This window comes from Venturia canescens, chromosome 11 (assembly GCF_019457755.1).
Source record: "Venturia canescens isolate UGA chromosome 11, ASM1945775v1, whole genome shotgun sequence".
NCBI lineage: Eukaryota > Metazoa > Arthropoda > Insecta > Hymenoptera > Ichneumonidae > Venturia > Venturia canescens.
In genome coordinates, this window is record NC_057431.1 from 7,733,526 (window position 1) to 7,752,962 (window position 19,437).

General features: G+C 41.8%; 1 protein-coding gene across 4 annotated transcripts in view; it reads right to left on the bottom strand.

Annotated features, from left to right (window-relative positions):
- Positions 1 to 140: 140 nt before the first annotated feature.
- The window catches only part of LOC122417955 (inactive dipeptidyl peptidase 10), a 98,900-nt gene continuing 79,603 nt past the window's right edge, over positions 141 to 19,437 (bottom strand). For 2 of the 4 annotated variants that reach the window (XM_043431902.1, XM_043431901.1), the window contains exons 3-12: positions 14,465 to 14,571; positions 13,716 to 13,914; positions 9,878 to 9,952; positions 6,357 to 6,409; positions 4,786 to 5,334; positions 4,346 to 4,664; positions 3,780 to 4,199; positions 1,987 to 2,431; positions 1,571 to 1,776; positions 141 to 895 (exon numbers count right to left, since the gene is read on the bottom strand). In XM_043431902.1, the coding sequence (XP_043287837.1) occupies positions 794 to 895; positions 1,571 to 1,776; positions 1,987 to 2,431; positions 3,780 to 4,199; positions 4,346 to 4,664; positions 4,786 to 5,334; positions 6,357 to 6,409; positions 9,878 to 9,952; positions 13,716 to 13,914; positions 14,465 to 14,571 (2,475 nt within the window). In that variant the 3' untranslated portion in view covers positions 141 to 793. Of the gene's footprint in view, positions 896 to 1,570; positions 1,777 to 1,986; positions 2,432 to 3,779; positions 4,200 to 4,345; positions 4,665 to 4,785; positions 5,335 to 6,356; positions 6,410 to 9,877; positions 9,953 to 13,715; positions 13,915 to 14,464; positions 14,572 to 15,614; positions 16,046 to 16,843; positions 17,176 to 19,437 lie in introns of those variants that run through there. The other 2 variants (XM_043431903.1, XM_043431905.1) reach the window with 2 other exon arrangements.

Genomic DNA, 19,437 nt, shown 5'->3' on the forward strand with positions numbered 1-19,437 from the left:
ATCGCTCAGAGCCGATATTCCACTCACGATTAATTCAGCATCGTAAAAGGTTTTTCAAGCGAAAAAAGACACAGGAATGATATACGTAATAAAGATTCGGAGCGAGGAAAGGTGTTTGGGGCAGAGAATATACAACGCTATTGCTCTTACGAATGTTTGTTGACGTTCGTTATTCGTTTTTTTTTCTGTTATTTAAATTGATTTTGTTCATTTTATCGGTATTATTTATATTAATTTATTTTCGTTAACATCCTCATCGGTTTTCGCGCGCGCGCGCGCGTGTGTGTGTGTGTGTGTGTGTGTGTTTTTAATTTTTATATTTTATCGAGGGGCTATTACTCGCACGAGTGGACACATTCAATCGATGCAATATTTCACGTTTCATCGCTCACACACAATTCTAAAAGTTACGTTCATTTTCTCTCGTGGGACGTAAAAGGGCTTGTGGGGGTATAATGAGCTTCGGAAAATCGTCTCTAGTATTTTCTTTTTTTTCCGTATCAATTTTTCTGATAAAAATCGTTTCTCGTTTCGACGCTGCGGCTCTGTCTCTATCTTCAATGATTGATCTCGAGTTCCGTGAGTTCAAGTGTTGGCTACTTTTTGTTATTTTTTTCGTTTCGTTTTTTCTTTTTCTCTTTTTTTTTCATTATTTTTGTAACTTTCCCGTCGTATCTTTCTTTCGTTTTACTTTTTAGTGTGTACACGTGAATTATTAGAACGATAATGCTGTTTAGAAGCATGTCTCAAATAGACTGGTTATCGATAACGAGGGAGAAATCGTATCGAGGCACTAGGAGGCGTCCAGAGTGAGGCACTCCGCAAGGAAGTCCTCCATGGAACTGTAGGCGTGCTCGATCACCCCCGTCAAGGCATGATCTTCATCCGCGTAGCTCTGGAATCATGAATTACGAAAACGAATATTATTTAGAAACGAATATCTATGAAAAAACCAGAAAAAATGTACTACGCGACCTTCACAATGATCGAGTGGCCTTGAAAGTGCACCAAGTGACCTTGGGAACACTTAAAATGGCCTTGAAAATGCCCAAAGTGACCTTGACACTACGAATGACCTTGAACATGTACTAAGTAACCTTGGCAGCCTTTTGAATGAACTTGAAAGTGGAGCAAGTGACCTTGGATTCGTTTCAAGTGATTGCGAAGATAATTTGACTGACCACAGGTTTCTCAGCATGTATTTTAGATCGATTAATTTTTCAAAACGGTTGACAGAACGTTGGAAACGTGTGGGCAGCTTTTTAAATCGAAGCCTTCATTTTTTATCGAAATAAAAAATTAACTGGCCTCAAATGGCCTGATAAAATTTGAACCAAACCGTTTTTACACTTGCAGCTGAATCACTGCAAGCACAACTGACCTCAATCCGATCTTCCAATCCGATCTCGTGTTGAACTCAACTGAATCTACTACGGCTCACGATGATTTTTCAAACTCTTTGAATAGCCTCAGCTTCGAATTATATTAAAATTGACTCGTAATGAGAATTCAGAAAAATTCATAGCGAAAGTTCCAAGTAATAACGCTAGAAAAAGTTGGCCGGACTCACCTGGTACCTAAAGATAACTCCCGCTTCGGACAGAGCCTTGGCAAAGGCAATGCCGTGCGTGTAAGGCGCTGTGAGGTCGGCTAGACCGTGTAGAAGAAAGAGGCTGTGACTCGGTACTAATCTTGCGCGTTGAGTCAAATCAGCCTCTACGTAACCCTTGTAATTCTCAGCTGGTGCCCCCAGCACGCGTTCCGTGAAAGCAGAATCTGTTACAGAATAATCGCGCAGTTGATCATTCGCAGTTGAATGAAAAAGTGTCGATTACATAAAAGTTCAATAGTCGAAACTCATTTTCTTTGTATTTTATGATGAGTATTCATTCATATTTATCGATGAGTAGCAGCTCATCGTATTTTCGTCAAAGTTTCTCTTCCGAATGAGGACGAAGGCATTGGACGACAGGTAAAAATGCTTACTGTAGTATAACCAGTCGGCAATCGGATTAACAGCAACTCCACATTTGAATACATTCTGCTGACTGCCAAGAACCATCGCCGTAACATAACCTCCATAGCCCCAACCCCAAACTCCGACCCTTGACTCGTCAAGGTACTTAAGAGTATCAAGAAGATGCCGCAGTACGGTCAATTGATCTTGCACTTCGACGCCTCCGATTCTTCGAAAAAGTGCCCTTTTTCCTTGTCCCCGTGCCCCTCGAACGTCCAGCCTCACATACACAATGTCATTGTGACTCGACATGTAAGTGCCCCAATCGATACGAAATTTGTCGGTGACCGCTTCGCTCCCAGGACGCCCGTTGACCTCAACGAGTACCGGAAACGCAGCGTCTCGCAACTCTTCCCGCCAAGAGGGCGGCAACAATAGTTGAACCTGAGCCCTCCAGCCTTGAGGCAAAGGAACCTGCGAATTTGGTCCAATCAGATTATCGTGAGGTCAAGAAATCTGGAAGTAGTGTGTAATGTGGCCTGATGCCTTTTTTAGTATGTCAAAATCAGACTTCGCTGTCGAAGCAGGTACATTGGAACATAGACATTTGACTCTCCACTGTTAGGCTCTACACGTTTTCCTTTGCAGTGTTGGATTTGCAACCTTTTTTATCTTCCTCAATCCAACACGTTTCAACACGGTTCGTGTTGAAACACGGCATTCCTATGCTTTGTCCTATCTGGATTTTGCTCTTCCAAATTCTACACGTTTTACCCCTCCACGTGCTGATTGTACGCTTAATCAATACTGCACGTTTCAACACGTGACACAACACTTTTCAAAAGGTTATAAAATAGCAATGGACATTGAAAGTCTGCAAACTCAGAACTTTTGAACAATGACATCTCGCGTGTTTCAACTATGCACATTTTATCACTACACGTTTAATCCCAACACGTTTTAGTTGTTGCAACGTGACTACAATTTGCAATACTTTATCGGAAGCTACGTGTTACTATTGAATCGAGGCCGCGCATTTCCATTCGGCATTTGAACGACACTTGAACCCCAACACGTTTTGAAATGTTGGTGCAACACGATTTATACACGTTTGCGTACGTCTCATCGGCATAACTCGTTGAATTCTGCACGTTTTAGCTTCATCTTTCAACCCGCACGTTTTCATTCTACACGTTTCGTGCACTAAAGTAAACGCTACACGGTACTGTATTATGGAGGTCGCAAAATTGTATCATTTTGCCCAGAAGATTCGAAATATTCAACACGTTTAAATCGAGCACATTTTCGTTGAAGACATGAAGCTCAACACGTTTCAACATGTCTACTGTTAACTACAGCTTTTGTAAGGGGCACGAAACAACATTAAATCTCGACTCTACAGGTTCCAACTGCACATGGCACCAGCCGGCAGGGTGTCTCACTTTCGAATCAAGCCCAGTATCAACTACACAGATCGTGCACCAAAGTACAACATGGATCATTGTACGATCGGGTTTATAACGTGTGGAAAGTTGTCGAGTTTGTTAGGTGGAGAGTGGGAGCATAGAGAGCGCGAATTACACATTCGGAAGGTGCACGAATCGCATGGTTGGCGAGGTGCCAATATTATTTTCCTCGCCGTGTAGAGCCGAGTGTGTGCTGTACGTGCTTTGGTAAGGGCAAAGACTCAAACTTTTCAAGCTCCAAGACAATAAATTGGAACTTCTCGAATATTAGAAACTACCCTCCGTGCTATATTCGTCGGGCATTTCTCTACAGTTTTGAAGATTCAAGTCATCCGTCGATGGGAATATCTACAAACCTCAAAACTTCGTCTCGTTGGCAATGCCAACTGTGACAATCTGTCGGCCCGTTGTATCCTCGTGTCGTAGAGAACCCTGACCATTTTGTGATTGGACATTGAGTGTACACCAGCCAAAGGGAGGCCGGGACCTTCGCAATGTAACACGTAATAGCCTTGAATGTTGGCGTTGGTCGATGATGCATTGTGGCTTGGCGGACTAACCGAGGCACCGAAGTGGGTGCAATTCGTGTAGTAAAATCTACTGCTCCACAGCACATCGCCAAGGTCACAGGTTACGCACAGTGGCTCCAGACGGCGGGGATCATCAGCCGTCGGATCCCGAACGACGTACAGATGCCTCTGACCAGGTCTCCGTTCCCTTGTGCCGAGATAGTAGACGAGATGAGCTTTCGTGTCCCAGGCGAGAATCTCACTGACCTGAAAAAAATGTAAGCAGTAAGCAGCAGTTTTTCAATCAACATCCAGCCAGTTGGCCAACCACAAGACGACGCAGGATTGCAGTCCTCCGTCCACCAAGTTAGCCTCCAACGAACAATCGGTTGACACGAATTGAGCAAACTTGCCTCGTATCGACCATGCGACAAAACCGCTATCCTCTGTTGCGTTAACGTGATGTGCTTAATGTGAGTGAAATGTTCCTGTCCACCCTCCTGTACAGCCGCGAGAAGGAGGAAGCTGTCTCCATCCGGTGCGAAAATGGGATGTGGTTGAGCGTCTAACCATTGCCCCTCGGGGGCTCTCTCGGAATGTGTTTCCTCGCATTCCCACAAAGGTGCCTGGCAGGCCGACACGACTGACAAATTCTGCGTTCTCGTCATCCAAACAACCGCTACTTTCGTCGAGTCCTCTCCAACCCAACCAGCGGATATCAGATAGATTTCCCTGTTTTGATAAACACAACGATATTGGAAAGCTCTGTAGTTGGTTCATTGGTCAAAAGCTCCTTGACTATAGCGTCGGGGATTAATATTAAGGCCATGCGCCAACTCTTTGATCAACTCACTGGCCATCGAACACAGCCGGTGGCTTAAGCCGTCTCCTCCCGAACGTCGTCCCGTTGCTCTTGCTGCTGTTCGATTTATTTTTCAGATCCAGCATCCAAAGATCAACTTCAGGATTCGGGGAACCAGGTGTGGGATACCTAATTGATCGAGATGGCGGAAACGAGCCCCTCCGGGCTGTGCCCAGGGGACTTGAGCTCGGCCCGTCCTGACCAACGAGACTCCCGAACCACGGGAATTCCAATGTCGTCACCTTGGAATCGTTGAAGCTTGCGTATAGCAACTTCGAACCGTCTGCACTCGGCCAAATCGCTTCGGGCCTTGGCAACACCTCTTCCTGATACAACCAATCAGGCACCCCGTTGTAAATTACACCGGGGATACCCGTTTTCGTTAATCTCTTATCTTCCGATGACGTCGGGCCTGACCGCATGTAAATATCGTTGTCCGATATCATGAGGAGGGCTGTCGTGTTGCCCAACCATACGGAATACTGAAGTCGAGTATGCTGAACTCTGGGCAATGCTTGGAGACGAATAGGTGTGTGATGACTGCAAACAAAGAAAGACGCGGTTGGGTAACGAACGATGTCTTTGGTTCTCAGAACTTGTCATATGAGACCTTAATTATTATGCTCGATTGAGGGGGTTCTGCTGTAAAAAGTCAAAAAAATCGATTGCTTTCGGTAATGCTTTTGTTTTCAAACATTGTTTTCATGTTTTCAAATTCTATATTTTTAGGAAGATTGCAAAAAAACGCTTCTAAAGAAGAATAATATCACTTCAAAGTGCTGTAAAAATAGAATTTCCCAATTTTTTAGGGTTTCAGAGGTTCATATGGAAGAAAAATATATGAAAATGGAAAAAAAATTGGAATTTTTGTTGCAGACAATAATTACGATCTCCGCATTGTAAGCAGCTGAGAAACTTCGACAATAAGACTTGAGGCATAAACCATGTACAAATTAGTATACTTCTCCCGTTAAAAAAAAAAATTCCATCTATTTAAAAACATTCCCGAAAACAATCGATTTTTTTGACTTTCTAAAGCAGGACCCCCCTTAAGTGAAGTTTGTTGCACTGCTAAGATATCTTAAATGTCGCTGTTGATACAGCATTTTTATTGGCGAAACAATGCTTTTTCTAATCGTGAGTTAAAAGATTTGAATCCCCACAAGATATATTTTATCACGATTTTTCAGACAATCCAGGATTCTGTTCCATCGTAATATGTCTTCGTTTATATTTCAGATATTCGAATGTATTTATCTCAACGGTGACCCAGTGTTGTAGATATATTTCCAGGCTCCGAGCACATGCAGCAATACAAATTGGCCATCGCCACATTTAATTGGTGCGTTAAACGTTGCATAAACAATTGTGGAAATTTAGCTGCAGCCATTTGATTGGTGTGAAGCGTCGTCGTAGCCTGCCACGACGAATTATACCTCAATTAATTAGGCGTGAACATTTGACATTAAACTATTTATTGTAACCTGCAAACATCCGAATAAATTTCGATGCCCCAGTATGAAGGGCTAATTTGTGGATTATGCAGAACGACTTTTACTCACTCGTTAGTAACGTCGTAGACCGTGTACAGCGCGGTAAAAGTGTGCCGGAAGACCTGAAACATTCAACCATTTTTTTATGAATCCACTGTCCAAAATGCACCTGAAAATCTGAATATTTTCAACAAGAAGAAGCAGCATAGCTGTATCCTTAAGTAAATCCATCAGCTTATAAAGAGAAACTCTCGAACAGAATTCCAGTGAAAGGACCTCGTTCAATTTCCGCCTCCGGTGAAGCCTGAGAGCCGCTGAGCTTACCCCACGCCACCGCGAGATGGCGCTGGGCTCCGTGGCGTTCAGACGACTCATTCCACGAGACTGAACGACAACAGGGCGGTGTTAAGAAAGTGGATAAATGCAATAACCAATAATGTTATGCATGGGATCTTGGGAACCTTCGGGGAGGGTTCGGGGCTCATGTAATTCCGGCTTTTAACCTTACAAACTTCCGAAGATATAATAACGCGGGTGGAGCCGTGAAATGAAAAGATCTTTGCATCATCTGACAAGTTAAACGGCGCGCAGTGGGCAATTAACTGGAAAATTATACTGGTTTCTGTAAAGACTCTTGACGGTAAAAAGGAACTTAAGAAAGCGACGCGAGACGGAGCTGGCGAAGAGGGGAGCGACGGGGAGGGGAGGCGAGAGACTGAAGTAAAAATGGATAAGTTGTCGCGCTCCAGGCTTAAGTATACCCAGGTTTAGGCAATTTTCTCTCTCGCAAGAAAAGCGAGAGGGTCTGACGGTTGAAGGCTAGGGGAGGGGCAATAAGGCAAAAGACGTAGGCGTGCTTGCAGCACGAACCTCTTCATCTCCATTGCCTCTTGGCTATCCTGGCGTCGGCTTTTTCCCTCGCACTCTTCCCTTTTACCTTCGTCAAGGAAATTTAAATCACGTAGCGTACCTTAAACGACTTTAAAGTGCGCTTGATCACGTCGTTATACACGCTCATGACGCTTTTCCGGCGATGCGGAATCGAGGGGTGGAGCGGCTGTGCACGTACGGGCGCGCTGCGCTCTCTTCGAATCCGCGAACACCAGGAGCAGGCAAAACAGAGAGTTTTCTTCTCTTCCAAGGGCCGAGATAAAGGGAAGAAGAAAGAAAATAAAAGTAAAATAGAAACAAAGTAAACGTTTAAGGGGGAAACTCCGAGCTGCGGTACGGGAATCTCGAATGCGGCAAATATATGCAAACTACCTTGTGAACACGCTGGAGGGGGCTCCAGGCTCTGCTGCCCCGGAAAGGGGCAAAACTCATCTTGGCCAACCCTTATTTCTTACGATAACAGATTCTCGTTCAACAACCTTATTTTCATCCTCCCATTTCACTCGGTGAATTGTTTATGCCACTTTTTATATTATGGCGGTTCACGTATTTTCTCCCGGGTTTTCATATCGATTTGAATTCTCAAACACTGGAATCCCCCTGTTTATTTATACGGCATATTTGCTATGTTCGAGGTGTAGAATTTGATGCAATTGTGAATCACATGAAACAGGCCACGGTTATTTGTTGGTGGAATATCCCGCTGACGTCATGTACTTCTCCATGTACTTCTCGTCCCTCCCATCGGCCAACCACCCCCGCCACGGATACACCTAGCATGGTCAATCGCTCGTAGAGCTAGCTCATTCACCAGAGCTGCTCGGGTAACTCATGCGCATTCTCCCTCGGCATCGAGTTTACATTCCACGTGAATTCCCTACGTTACCTCAACATATGCGAGCAATTTATTCAAAACAGAGGAGATTTTATAGTGTTTCTCTCATTGGAATTGCTCAGTCCCAGTTGAATGTTTGAAATCACTTTTTTTAAATGAAATTCCGCAAATAGCTCATCTCGCTGGTCAATTTAATGATTGCCACGTGATTGGGCGGAAAATTTTACCCCAAAATCATCTACTTATGTTTGCATTTTGGACTTCATTTTCACCACGAAAACGGTAGTTTAAATCACGGAATCTCAATTGGCAGCTGTGTACCTTTTGATGGTTGACTTTTGTACACAGTTCTTCTGCTAACCGAAATGCAAAAGCTACGGGCAACATTGTAGAGTTGAAAAATTAATTGATCATGAAATTCTGAAGAACAAAGTCTTTTGCACTTTCTCTGTAAGATGATTTTTTCGTGAGATATCGATCGGTTTCAGCGACAGCCAATCCGGCATCGTCGAGGGCAACCGTAGAGTGGGGATGACCCGCCCACAGCACTTGATTGGCTATTCTATGACTGTTAATATCTCGCGAATGGTTGACCGTAGAGAAAAACTCTAAAGGACTTTTTGATTGGTAATTCGATAATCCAACTGGTCTTTAAGGTGTCGCAGCCGGTCATCGGACTATTCAAACAGATTCCTTTCAAATCTTAGATATTTTATAAACAGGTGAAAAAAAATGTTATGGACGTAAAATATTGAATCCTGACATAATGAAGTGAATGAATAAACAGATGAGTAAGCAGAACATTTTTCCTGCAATCAATCCGAAGCAAAAAGAAACGAAAACGAAAAAATACACTGAGAAACGAGTAAATGAGATTCATGATAACAAATGTTTTCTTCTTTATGAAGCGTAAAAAGTTTGATTATTTTTCAGTCAAGGCAACCGAACACCATTGAAAATGATAACATCAACCAACACAAGTAACAAATTTCACCACAAAAGCAAATCAACGAAATTGCAATTAACGATGGCTAATTAAAACCATCTGTGATCTCCTGGAATTTACAGACGGTAAATTTATATTTCAAGTCACGAAGTCTCGGGAGAATTGGTGCAGGGAAAAAATGTGAGATGGAATTTTTTCTCTTTCTTGCTGCGAAAATTAAAGAATGCGAAACAGAGAGGGTTCCATTAGAGGACACTAGAGTTGGTGGGTTGTTGGGCTACGAAGGAGGGATGAAGGATGTCCGAACTGAAAAACCCGTCTGGTCTAGGGAGTAATCCAACCCTCCTGGTCTCCCGGCGATGCACGTATGTACAGGGTGTCCGCAGAGTCATTTCAAATTGCAAATTCCCAAATCTATAAAGTTTAGTTTTATTTTCGAATAACAATTTTGAAAATCGAATAAACTTTGAAGGTCACAAACTCAGCAGACGGAATTAACGGAATTCAAAAAATTACAGTCATCCCAGTTACAATCGAAAGTTTAGTGAAAATCTTCGATTTTGTGATGCATTTAACGAAATATCAAAAACTCCGATTATCACGTTTCCCTCAGGATCTTCAGGAGACACTTTTTTTTAATTCTCTCCAAAACCGAGTTGTTGGGATCGCTCCCTGTAGATACGTATAAATGCAAAAGTCTTGCAACGTATTTTTCCCCGTCGTCGGTACATCCGGGAAATGGGGTGCATTTTTTCCCCAAGCATAATTAAATCAAGGCGTAGACTTCATTGAGTTAGTTCATACGAAAGAACACACTTTTCCTTCCCGCCTTTCTAATAAAAAAAATTAAAAAAAAAAACCCCCCGTTACTCATCTTATTTATAAAATTACCCGCATGTTTTATTCATTGTTCCTTACCGGTTTGACATCGTGTCTAAAAAGTACGTAACGTAAATCGGCACTGCACTGGAATCCCTGAACATTGAGCTGCCTCTGAAAAATAGAAAAACACTTTCGTCAACATCGATTTTTTCTGCTTTTTACGAGCCGCTCAATAATCGTTTTAGTTTTCCTAGCTCGCTCACGCGTAAGTTCATTTTTATGATTAAATTTCTCACGATTAAATTGTAGCTCAAAATAAGAGCGAGGAGGGCTGCATCGAGGGACGATTTTCTGAATTCTGCTCCTTAGAAACCAACGCCACATTTTTCTACAATTTTTTCAGACTAGGAAAATCGAATCGAGTCTTTTAGACTCACACGTATGTACTCGACAATTTTCACATACATTTTCAACTATTATGGTGACCGAATGACGCGAGTACAGGCACAGATCGTCCAACCGATCGATGTCCTTGTCCTGTGGCGTTTTTATACCCATATCTATACATATTCTGTCCACGTTTTCTGCTCGAAAGAAAAGTAGGGGACCTGAGAGCATATAGATCGAAGAGAAAAATGGACAAACATATACGTCCATCGTGCCTGCAATTCAAGGATTTTCTGAGTATGTGCATGAGGCTTTCTGAGTTGATGTGACCTTTCGAGGTCAAACTACTTTCCATTTATTACTAGGAATGTCGATTCGTCATATTTCGTGACGATTCTTAAAAGAAAGCGAGAAAGTAACGAAATTACGAAAATGGAATTTTTTAAAATATGATATATTTTTTTTGTTACATTAAAATTTTTTAATTCAATTCAAAGTTTTTTAAGTTAAATTTTCAAATTTAAAGTTGTTTGGGTTGAAATTGAAAGTTGAAACTAAAGAAATGGAATTTTTGAAATTCTCTAAATGCTTGGGAATATATTTTTAATGATTCGTTGCGTTTCAATGGGATATCAAACCGTTTTCAAAGTGCGTAAAAAATGTTGGAATGTCGAGCGATTGTGGAGACGGTTTTGAACTGTGTCTTTTAAATTTTCATTAGGAATTTCTCTCCTCAGGCTTTCCCGAGTACTAAAATTTTCGAATAAATATTAATATTCGAGTGTTAGGATTTAAAGAACTTCGGAAGACGATCTATGGTTTGATGTATTTGGAATGAAGAGCACTTTGCAGTGAAAAAAAAGAATCGATTGGGAGAAAAAATATTTCGGAATTCGCGTTGAAATCGAAATTTTAATGAAAATCCTGAAAACGAATAATGAGACGAGATTATTCGAGATAAAGTTCCTCGTGCATGGCTCGAGGACAGGGGGAAATTGGAGTTGGTCCAGGAAGCACGAGGTCCAGCGTCCAAAGCTTTTTATCTACCGGAATGGTAAATTCACTAGTTTCAATTTCGGAATCGAAGCGATTCTTCCGTCTCGAAAATTTGAGTACGAGTTAACAAAGCAAACAGAAAAGCAGCAGCGTGTGTATCGCGAAGAATTCATCTCGTATCTGCAAACGTTTTCGTATTTTCATCTCGATCATTCTGCTCCTGCTTTTCGATTGCTATTCTTTCTTTATTTTTTTTCTTCTTCTTTTCGCATCAATGGCATTTCAACGGAATGTTCACAGATGAGAATCAATCATCCTATGCATTTATCGTTCTTCCTCCTCGATCTCTTTTACTTCCTTTTTCTTTTACTTTCTACCTTTTCATCTCCCCTTTCACTTTTTCTTTGCCAGCTTCGCCTGCTTTTTCTCTCTGTTCTTTCTCTCTCTCTCTCTGTTCCCAGCATCCCCCTTTCTGTCGCTCATCCCCGTTCCTCCTCTTCCCATTTCGTCTTTCCCTGTCTCTCCCCTTTCTATCGAAGCTTACGATAAAGCAATATACATACAGGACAAAAGCTCTTTGCTTTCACTTACAAGCCCGGCGATCCGTGTACACATTGGCACAAAAGATCGAGGCTATCGAGCACAAAAATGCAATACTTCTATCAGCGTCTTTTCCAACTCATGTTTCTGCACGTACAAAAAATAGTATGAAAAAATAGTGTTCCATCAAATGTGATATTGAAAGTGTATGAAAGACAGAAAAATCGAAAGCTCTTTGTTGAAAATGAAATAAAAAAAAAAAAAAAAAAAAAAAACACGAAGTTTGTAAAGTTTTAGCCATAAGAGCTTTGCGAGTATTTGAACATTGCGACGACGTCGTGGCGCGCTGCGTAATTCCGAGCCGGCATTCTCCGCGTGCAGAATCCCGCGAACTTTTGCTTTTGTAAACATGTATAGTTTCTTCAAAACGTCGAATTCCCTGGACCCCAAATGTATGTACAACAAGACAAGAATATATGCGAGACTTTGAGGAAGTTTCCTCAGTGAAATTTCAAGTTGCTCGGAACAGCGTGATGATAAAAAGCGAAGGGAAAAAATGATAAAAAGGGAAAAGGGCCTCGGTCCTTTTCTATTTTTTTTCTTTCCAAATCTGGCAGCCAATTTCACGAATTTACGACCAAATAAGCGACCCCCAATCGCGTTTAATTCACGGCTTTACGGAGCCTGTACACGTCCGCGAAAATTTTCAACCAGATACGAAAATGGCCTGCTGGTAATGCATCTGGCACATGTCATTTTGGTTCGTGCGGCGATGTGAGGATTCACCGCAGAAACCTCTAATGCAATCCGCCCCTTCGCCCCTCGCCCGTTTGCCTTTCACCCCCAAACACGAATGACTCGCTCGTGGTCTCGTCCCATGAACCCTTCGACTTTCAATTGATGTGTTTGTGACACGTATTCAGACGCATGCAGCACGTTGAATACACGCTTCTATAAAGGTAGTTTGAACGGCCAATAGAATTTGGTCTGTTCACTCGCATTTTTTGCAGCAGACAGTTTCAAAATTTTACAAACATTTTTCGAGTCTAAATGAAGCCTCGACATGCCATTCGATGGCTCGGTTTATGTCGGAAGCGAAAATTCGTTTTTTTCGACTCGAAAACTTTCGTTTTTACTTTTGTCTTGAAACGTTGACTTTCAATTTGTGTCAGCATACTCTAATTGATTTTGTATTTTTCTGCCTGTTATTTTTTTTTCGTATTTAAAATGATTTTTCAAAATTTTTGTTCTCTTTCTTCCGTTCATTCATTTTGACTTTTGTGTGTGTTTGAACACGGTTTTTTTGCACGTACTTCGATTAGTGGGAATATCGGACTCGGGGACAAGGGAGATTACGGTCATTACTGAAAGATGACAAAAGCTTTCGGTGACGGGGGTCGATCCAATCGATTTTCAAGAGGTGGAAAACGCCGATCCGCATAGGCGGACTCTTTCAGTCACGTGGATGAAAGAAACGTCGCAGAGAGCCCGGTGAACGTACACAGAACAAAAGGACAATGTCCCACAGACTCGATTGCAGTGCTCTTGACAAAAGGACAGTTTGGAATCGACGGTGGAACGAAAGGCCAATCAATTAAGAACGTTATCGCGTTCAGTTCATTTCGTAGTTCGAAAAAATCATTTTTTCGTCTCATTGACAAGTTTTTCCGATAACTCGAAGCCTCGTTTTATAGAAAACAAAAAAAACGATTCTCTAACCTTTAAATTCAGTTTTTTGCATTAATTTTAATCGTTCAACCATACGCAAAATTTAATCCACAGAGTAACGTTGGAAGTCACCTATTTTCGAGTGAATTTTTTTCCCTACTTTCACACCGGAGGTTAATTCAATTATCACCACGTCATTAAGCCGGAAATTCTACCCCAAAATCACCTGGTCATGTCTGCATTTCGGATCTCATTTTCATCTCGCACTCGTGTGCAGTTTGGAAGTACTCGGGTGAGCGCACAGTTCAAGGGTTCATTCGAACTTAACGAATGTAATACGTACGAGAGTGTGATTGGAGACTAACAGAGACACGGAATTGTTTGAAGTATCGAGCAGAGCGAGAGAACCGTCGTCAGCCTGATAGACGAACTTGTCATGTGATATCCAGGCCGGTGGCAAACGATGGGGTGAAAGATCACCGCTAAGGCACTCGTCCAAAGTTAAACGTCTACCGCTCCAATAAAGAAGTTCATCAACGTACCTGCAACCGTGGCAAGGATGGAACGAGAATTAAAAATAAGTTTTCAATCATTATTCCATTAAAGCGGAGCTTCATCAACGAAATTATGGCGGTTGGATGAATTATTTAAATCATCGAACGATGATTTAAAGTTTCAAAAATAATGATTATAAAGATCGAAAGAATTGAGCTGTTAATGAAAATAAAAACGACTCCAGGCCTTAATCGATTTATTGATGAATTTAGTGATTCGTGAAAATAGGAAGAAAAAAAATGTCATTCAGTCGACTTTCATAAGTCAATGTGAATGAATTTTTAATGAGAAATTATTTATTCCCAATTATTCCGATTTCAAACGGTTAAATTAATGATAGAATGCCTCAATAAATTAATCATTAATAATTCGATAATCATTATCATTCGGATTCTCTTTTCGTGTCCATCGATGCATAAATAATCGAACAAAACGACTGACTGACGTAACTGAATTGATCGATTTCAAATATTCGCTCCAGTCGAACGATTTTTTCATTGAAATTTTTTGCTACTATAATAGTCAGGAAAATCTTACCCTAGAAGATAAATGGCGGTGACGATGCCAGCGATAACGAGACCGATCACCAGCAACGAAAATATTATGCTTCTCCAGTTGTGACCACCCTCTCCGTACGTCAAGTCCTGAAAAACGAAGCATCCGATATTCCGATAAAATTTCACGTATATGCTCCTCGATTCTATAAAATAGAGAAAAGCATCAATAATCGATAAAAAAAAAAAAAAATTCGTTAATTATCCATGGAAGGTAGTCTGCATTTCGGAAAAAAAAACATTTTTTTTTCATGTACCACAACGGTGTATATATAATTATACGAATACAGTTTGTTAACTCCGATGAACACGAGTGCACCCGGTTCGGAAATATGCAAACTTTTTTTGTTCTCAGCTATTCGTGTGAATCGATATCGGACTCGATTAATATCCCAACAAATTGGTATTTTTCATCGTAATTTTCACTTTTATTGGAGAAATACGGGATCCGATATTAGCTAGGAGCCAAAAAGTCCTAGTTTCTTTATTTTGCTGATGAATTTTCAGGGTGTTACTAATTAATTAAATTTAGTTGGTCAGATGGACAAATTTTGAGGAGAAAAGTCCTCAGGAATTTTTTTCTACGATCTACCGTTGAAGAGACAACGATTGATTAACGAGCGCCAATCCGGATCGCTGATGGGAAGAAGTGGGCGTGGCGCAGCCCCAGCGGATTGGTGCTCGTTAAGCATTCGATATCTTTTGAACGGTGGATCGCAGGAAAAAATTTCCAACGACTTTTTTTCTCAGAATTTGACGATCCACTTGTTCGTGAATCTTCGAACGTAGTTCCATTCTCGGGGAAAAACAGGCGGACATCAGTTTATTCCTGATCGCTTTTTGAACGCATTTCCTCAATTTTTCCTCGCGTGACACGATTTCAAATGGAATTCGATCTCGAACGTTCCGTTTCTTCATTGACGGAAGGTTCTTTGTAGAACGAAAAATCACGGAATATCAAGAGCAACGGAATCTCTGCAGCTAACCCCCTTTGGGGAAAGGAATAATTTTCAAATCGTTTCGTCATCAATGCAAATTTTTCGATTTCTCTTCACTCGCACGGAAAGAATCATACGAATGGAAATTTTTGAGATTTAATTTAATATTTTTATTCTCATTTGAGGTCAACTTACTAGATACGTTTGAAAATTTGTGCATCTCTCAACTACGGTGCCTCCACCTCGTGCGATCATTGATAATATTGCTTCGGAAAGCGAATATTCTCAATAAAATATTCAATTCATTTTCTCTGACAATTCGAGCTTGAGTAAAGCGTCGGAAGACTTTTCTTATGCATCGGCACTAAGGCCAGTTAATAACGGAAGCTCTAGTATCGATATGAAGTGGAAAAGTTTAAGTAAAACTTTAAATATTCCTTGGACTATAGTTGAATCGATGCAGTCGTTTGGAACGAGCATTACCGCGAGAATAAACACCGGCGAAACATGAACCGGAGGATCAAACACACGTTTGTTTATCGGAAATCCAATCACAAAGCGAATTCTGAAGGCGAGAGGAAAATTCAAATATTTATAAACGTTCGCGTGGCAGCGCGCACGATCCAGACAGGGAGACAGACAATGCTCGACTATTTTACGAATCCTCGAATACGAAATGATCCAAAGATAGATTCGAGGAGCTGACAATGCTTCGGTGAGTTTCTTCCGGCTGCAACAAGAGATTCTCTGTGTCGCGCGAGAGCGAACTCACACGAGCATTTGTGACCGTGAATTTAGTCGTCGTTGTCGTCTATACACACGTGCATTTCGTATATATTGAGAACGTTCGCGAGACGAGTGTTCGCTAAAAGTAGATACGGTCAGTAGTGAACGGACTATCGAAACTGACCACCAGTTACGACCATCTCATTTTCTCGCAGCCCAAATTCACTTTTTCCTCTCATTTTCCTCGGTCCTATTTTCTCCCAAAATATGAGAAAATTCAATGAGCAAAAACGATCAAAGATTCTCGAGATGTTCGAGTAAAAAGATTTTTTCTGGGGGCTCTCCTTCAGCAGTTTTTTGACAGCCACCCAAAAAGTGTTGGGCAATAAATTGTGCTGCAATAAAAAAAACTTTGCTGGGTTCTAACTTTTAACTGAGCATCACAGCACGATATTCGCGACCAGCTCAATGTCATTCGCACAAATAATTCATAGAAACGCAGCATTAAGCGTTTTGATTTTATCGAATTTTCGAGCCCTCCGGCTTGTGGAAGGCGCGATAGAATTCGAGGTTTTCGGCACTCGTAAAAAAGTGACTACGATTGAACGAGAATGAAAAAAAAAAAAATGCACGATTAGCATCGAAATTTGGTTGCTTTCAAAGTCATGTAAGCTCCCGAAAATAAGGATTGTACACACCTCAACGCTTAGCGCCACTTTAGGTTTCCTATTGACGAAGCACTCGCGGAGCCGTGAGCATCGCGTCATGACAAATTTTCATCGATAAAGTTATTTACTGATACATTAAAGTGTACACGGAGCGTGTAGGCGGAATTCCTTTAGCGAAGATTTGTTTTAAAATGTCCATGCAACAACGACACGTCCGCAGAACCAATAAATCTATACGTAGCCATAAGTATGTACGGTTGAGTGTGTGAGAATATGTAACGTATATGAAAGCACACAAAGTAATGTATATATGTCGATATATCATGAGATATTAACAGAGGCAAAGAGTCGATACGAGCTCGAGGCGAGACAATGCTAGACTAAGCCTGATGTGTCTTTCCAGCCCTCTATAACTCACCCACTCTGCCTCGATTTTCCGAGCTTCTGGGACGACACGATTTTGCACAGTAATACGTATCGAATGAACGAGGCCTTCCAGTTATTGGCCTCGACTGGCGCGAAGAAAGAAGGAATGTAAAAAATGAAAAAAAAAAAAATAGAAAAAAATAGAAAAATAAAAATGTTAAGCCTGCTTCCTCGGTAGGCAGATGGGTTGGCACGGTTGTGTATAACCGGAAGTGATTCGGTGCAAAGTGTCGACTTGGCCAATAGCTATAACGACGGAGAGGAGAAAGCAAAAGCATCGAGAAGATTGGTGCATAGCTACGGACTCCTGGGGGTGGTTCGTTGGTGGTTTCCTCGAGGTCTCACACTAATACTCACTCTCCATCCCCCTTAACTTGGCACGAAATGTTTCCATCTCCTTTACACGAATCTCGCATTCACCCTAACCACAAACCATCCATTAATATAGCGGGTAACCGAAGTAGCGAGAGTTCGAACCAGCTCGATGAACAGATTGTCAAATTCTGAAGAGAAAAGTTCTTTTGTATTTTTTTGTTCGATCGAGCGTTAACGAGATAGAGACGAATTTAGTGGCAGCCAATCGAGCGGAGAGCCGAGATATGAGAGGGGCGGAGCGTCCCCCTCCTTTGGAGCTGGACCCGCCCACCTTCTCCGGATTGGCTGCTGACGAATTCCCCTGTATTTCGTAAACGATGCAACGCAGAGAAAAATGGAAAAGAACTTTTCCTCGCGGAATTCGAAGATCCAACAGACCCCTTTGGTTTCGTCATGATTTCAGGACCCCCTGTATGCGTACACGTGAATATATCGTTCGATCGTCAATTCCAACCCATCCTCACCCTCTCAGGGCTCTTTGTCGCCGCAGTTACAGACCGCGCGGCGTCGAAACGTATACACAGCGCTCCGGGGGGGGGGGGGGGCACGAGAGAGAGAGAGAGAAAGAGAGAGAGCCGGAAGGGAAAGAAGCGCGCTAGAAACGCGTGGGTGGTGGAAACCACTATGCAGTTATATACATTGGCAAAGTAGGCTTTAAGTAGCAACTAGGGTAAGCCCTAGCTAGCCTTTCACTGCTTTAGGATGCGTTATAACTCGAAGCCTTTGAAGAAAGGATATGCTGGCACTTGGTATGCTACGCCAGCATCATAATGTGTGATTCTCTGAATATCTTGCCTCACTCATGGGACAAGTAGATCGTGAGATTCTGAAGAGAAAAGTCTTAAGCGATATTTCGCTGCGATGCCCCGCTCGTGAGATATGAACTAATTACTGTCAGCCAATCCGATGATTCGCTTGCCACGCCCACTGTTCAGTAGCGACGCTCCCGATTGGCTCATCATCAATTAAGCAATATCTCATCAACGATGCATCACAGAAAAAAATGTGCCAGGACTTTTCTTCTTGAAATTCAACTGTCTAACCATACCTCATACCGCAATATGGATATTCAGTGGGACTTCGTGAGAAATTGTACTAAATACACTGTTATAGTTACGAGAAGCAAATGTGCTGAGAATATTTATCATCCCTTCGGTCTATCATACATTCATACCTCTATTTTATTCACAAGGTTCAATATGAACTTCGACTCAACTGGAAACGGTGGATATGTAGCTCGAAAGTACACATACATCTAACCAAAATCTTGCTAACTAGCAGTCGTTACCACTTTGCTCTCTGTTGCGTGAAAAGAGGAGTTACGAGGCGGTGTTTCCCCACGGAATTCAAAAGGGGCTTGTACACTCGATACATGTGTGTGTGTGTGTGTGTGTGTGTGTGTGTGTGTGTGTGTGTGTGTGTGTGTGTGTGTGTGTGTGTTTGTGTGAACTCCTATGTATGTGGAGCAATGGAGCTTACGTTTTCAAGTGAAACACTCAAGCTCTCGTAGACACTTTCGTTCTCATTCGCTCCTACCACGTTTTTACATTTGGTCGTGCTTTTCTCTGTTTTTTTCTTTCCTCCAATGTGCTTTCCACCCCACAAGACCTGAGTCAGCCAATTAGCAGAAATATTACCTCATGCTTTCCTCATGCCTCAGTGATTCCGAAGCCAACGGAATACAATAATTGGCAGTGGAAAATAAAAATACTGTTATGCATGCCAGAATTTAAAATCGTTTACCTTCGTTATTCGTCGAGTTCCTCAATTAATTGTTGAATAAAATGGATGTTAAATCGATAGATTTTTTTTCTTTCCGCTTC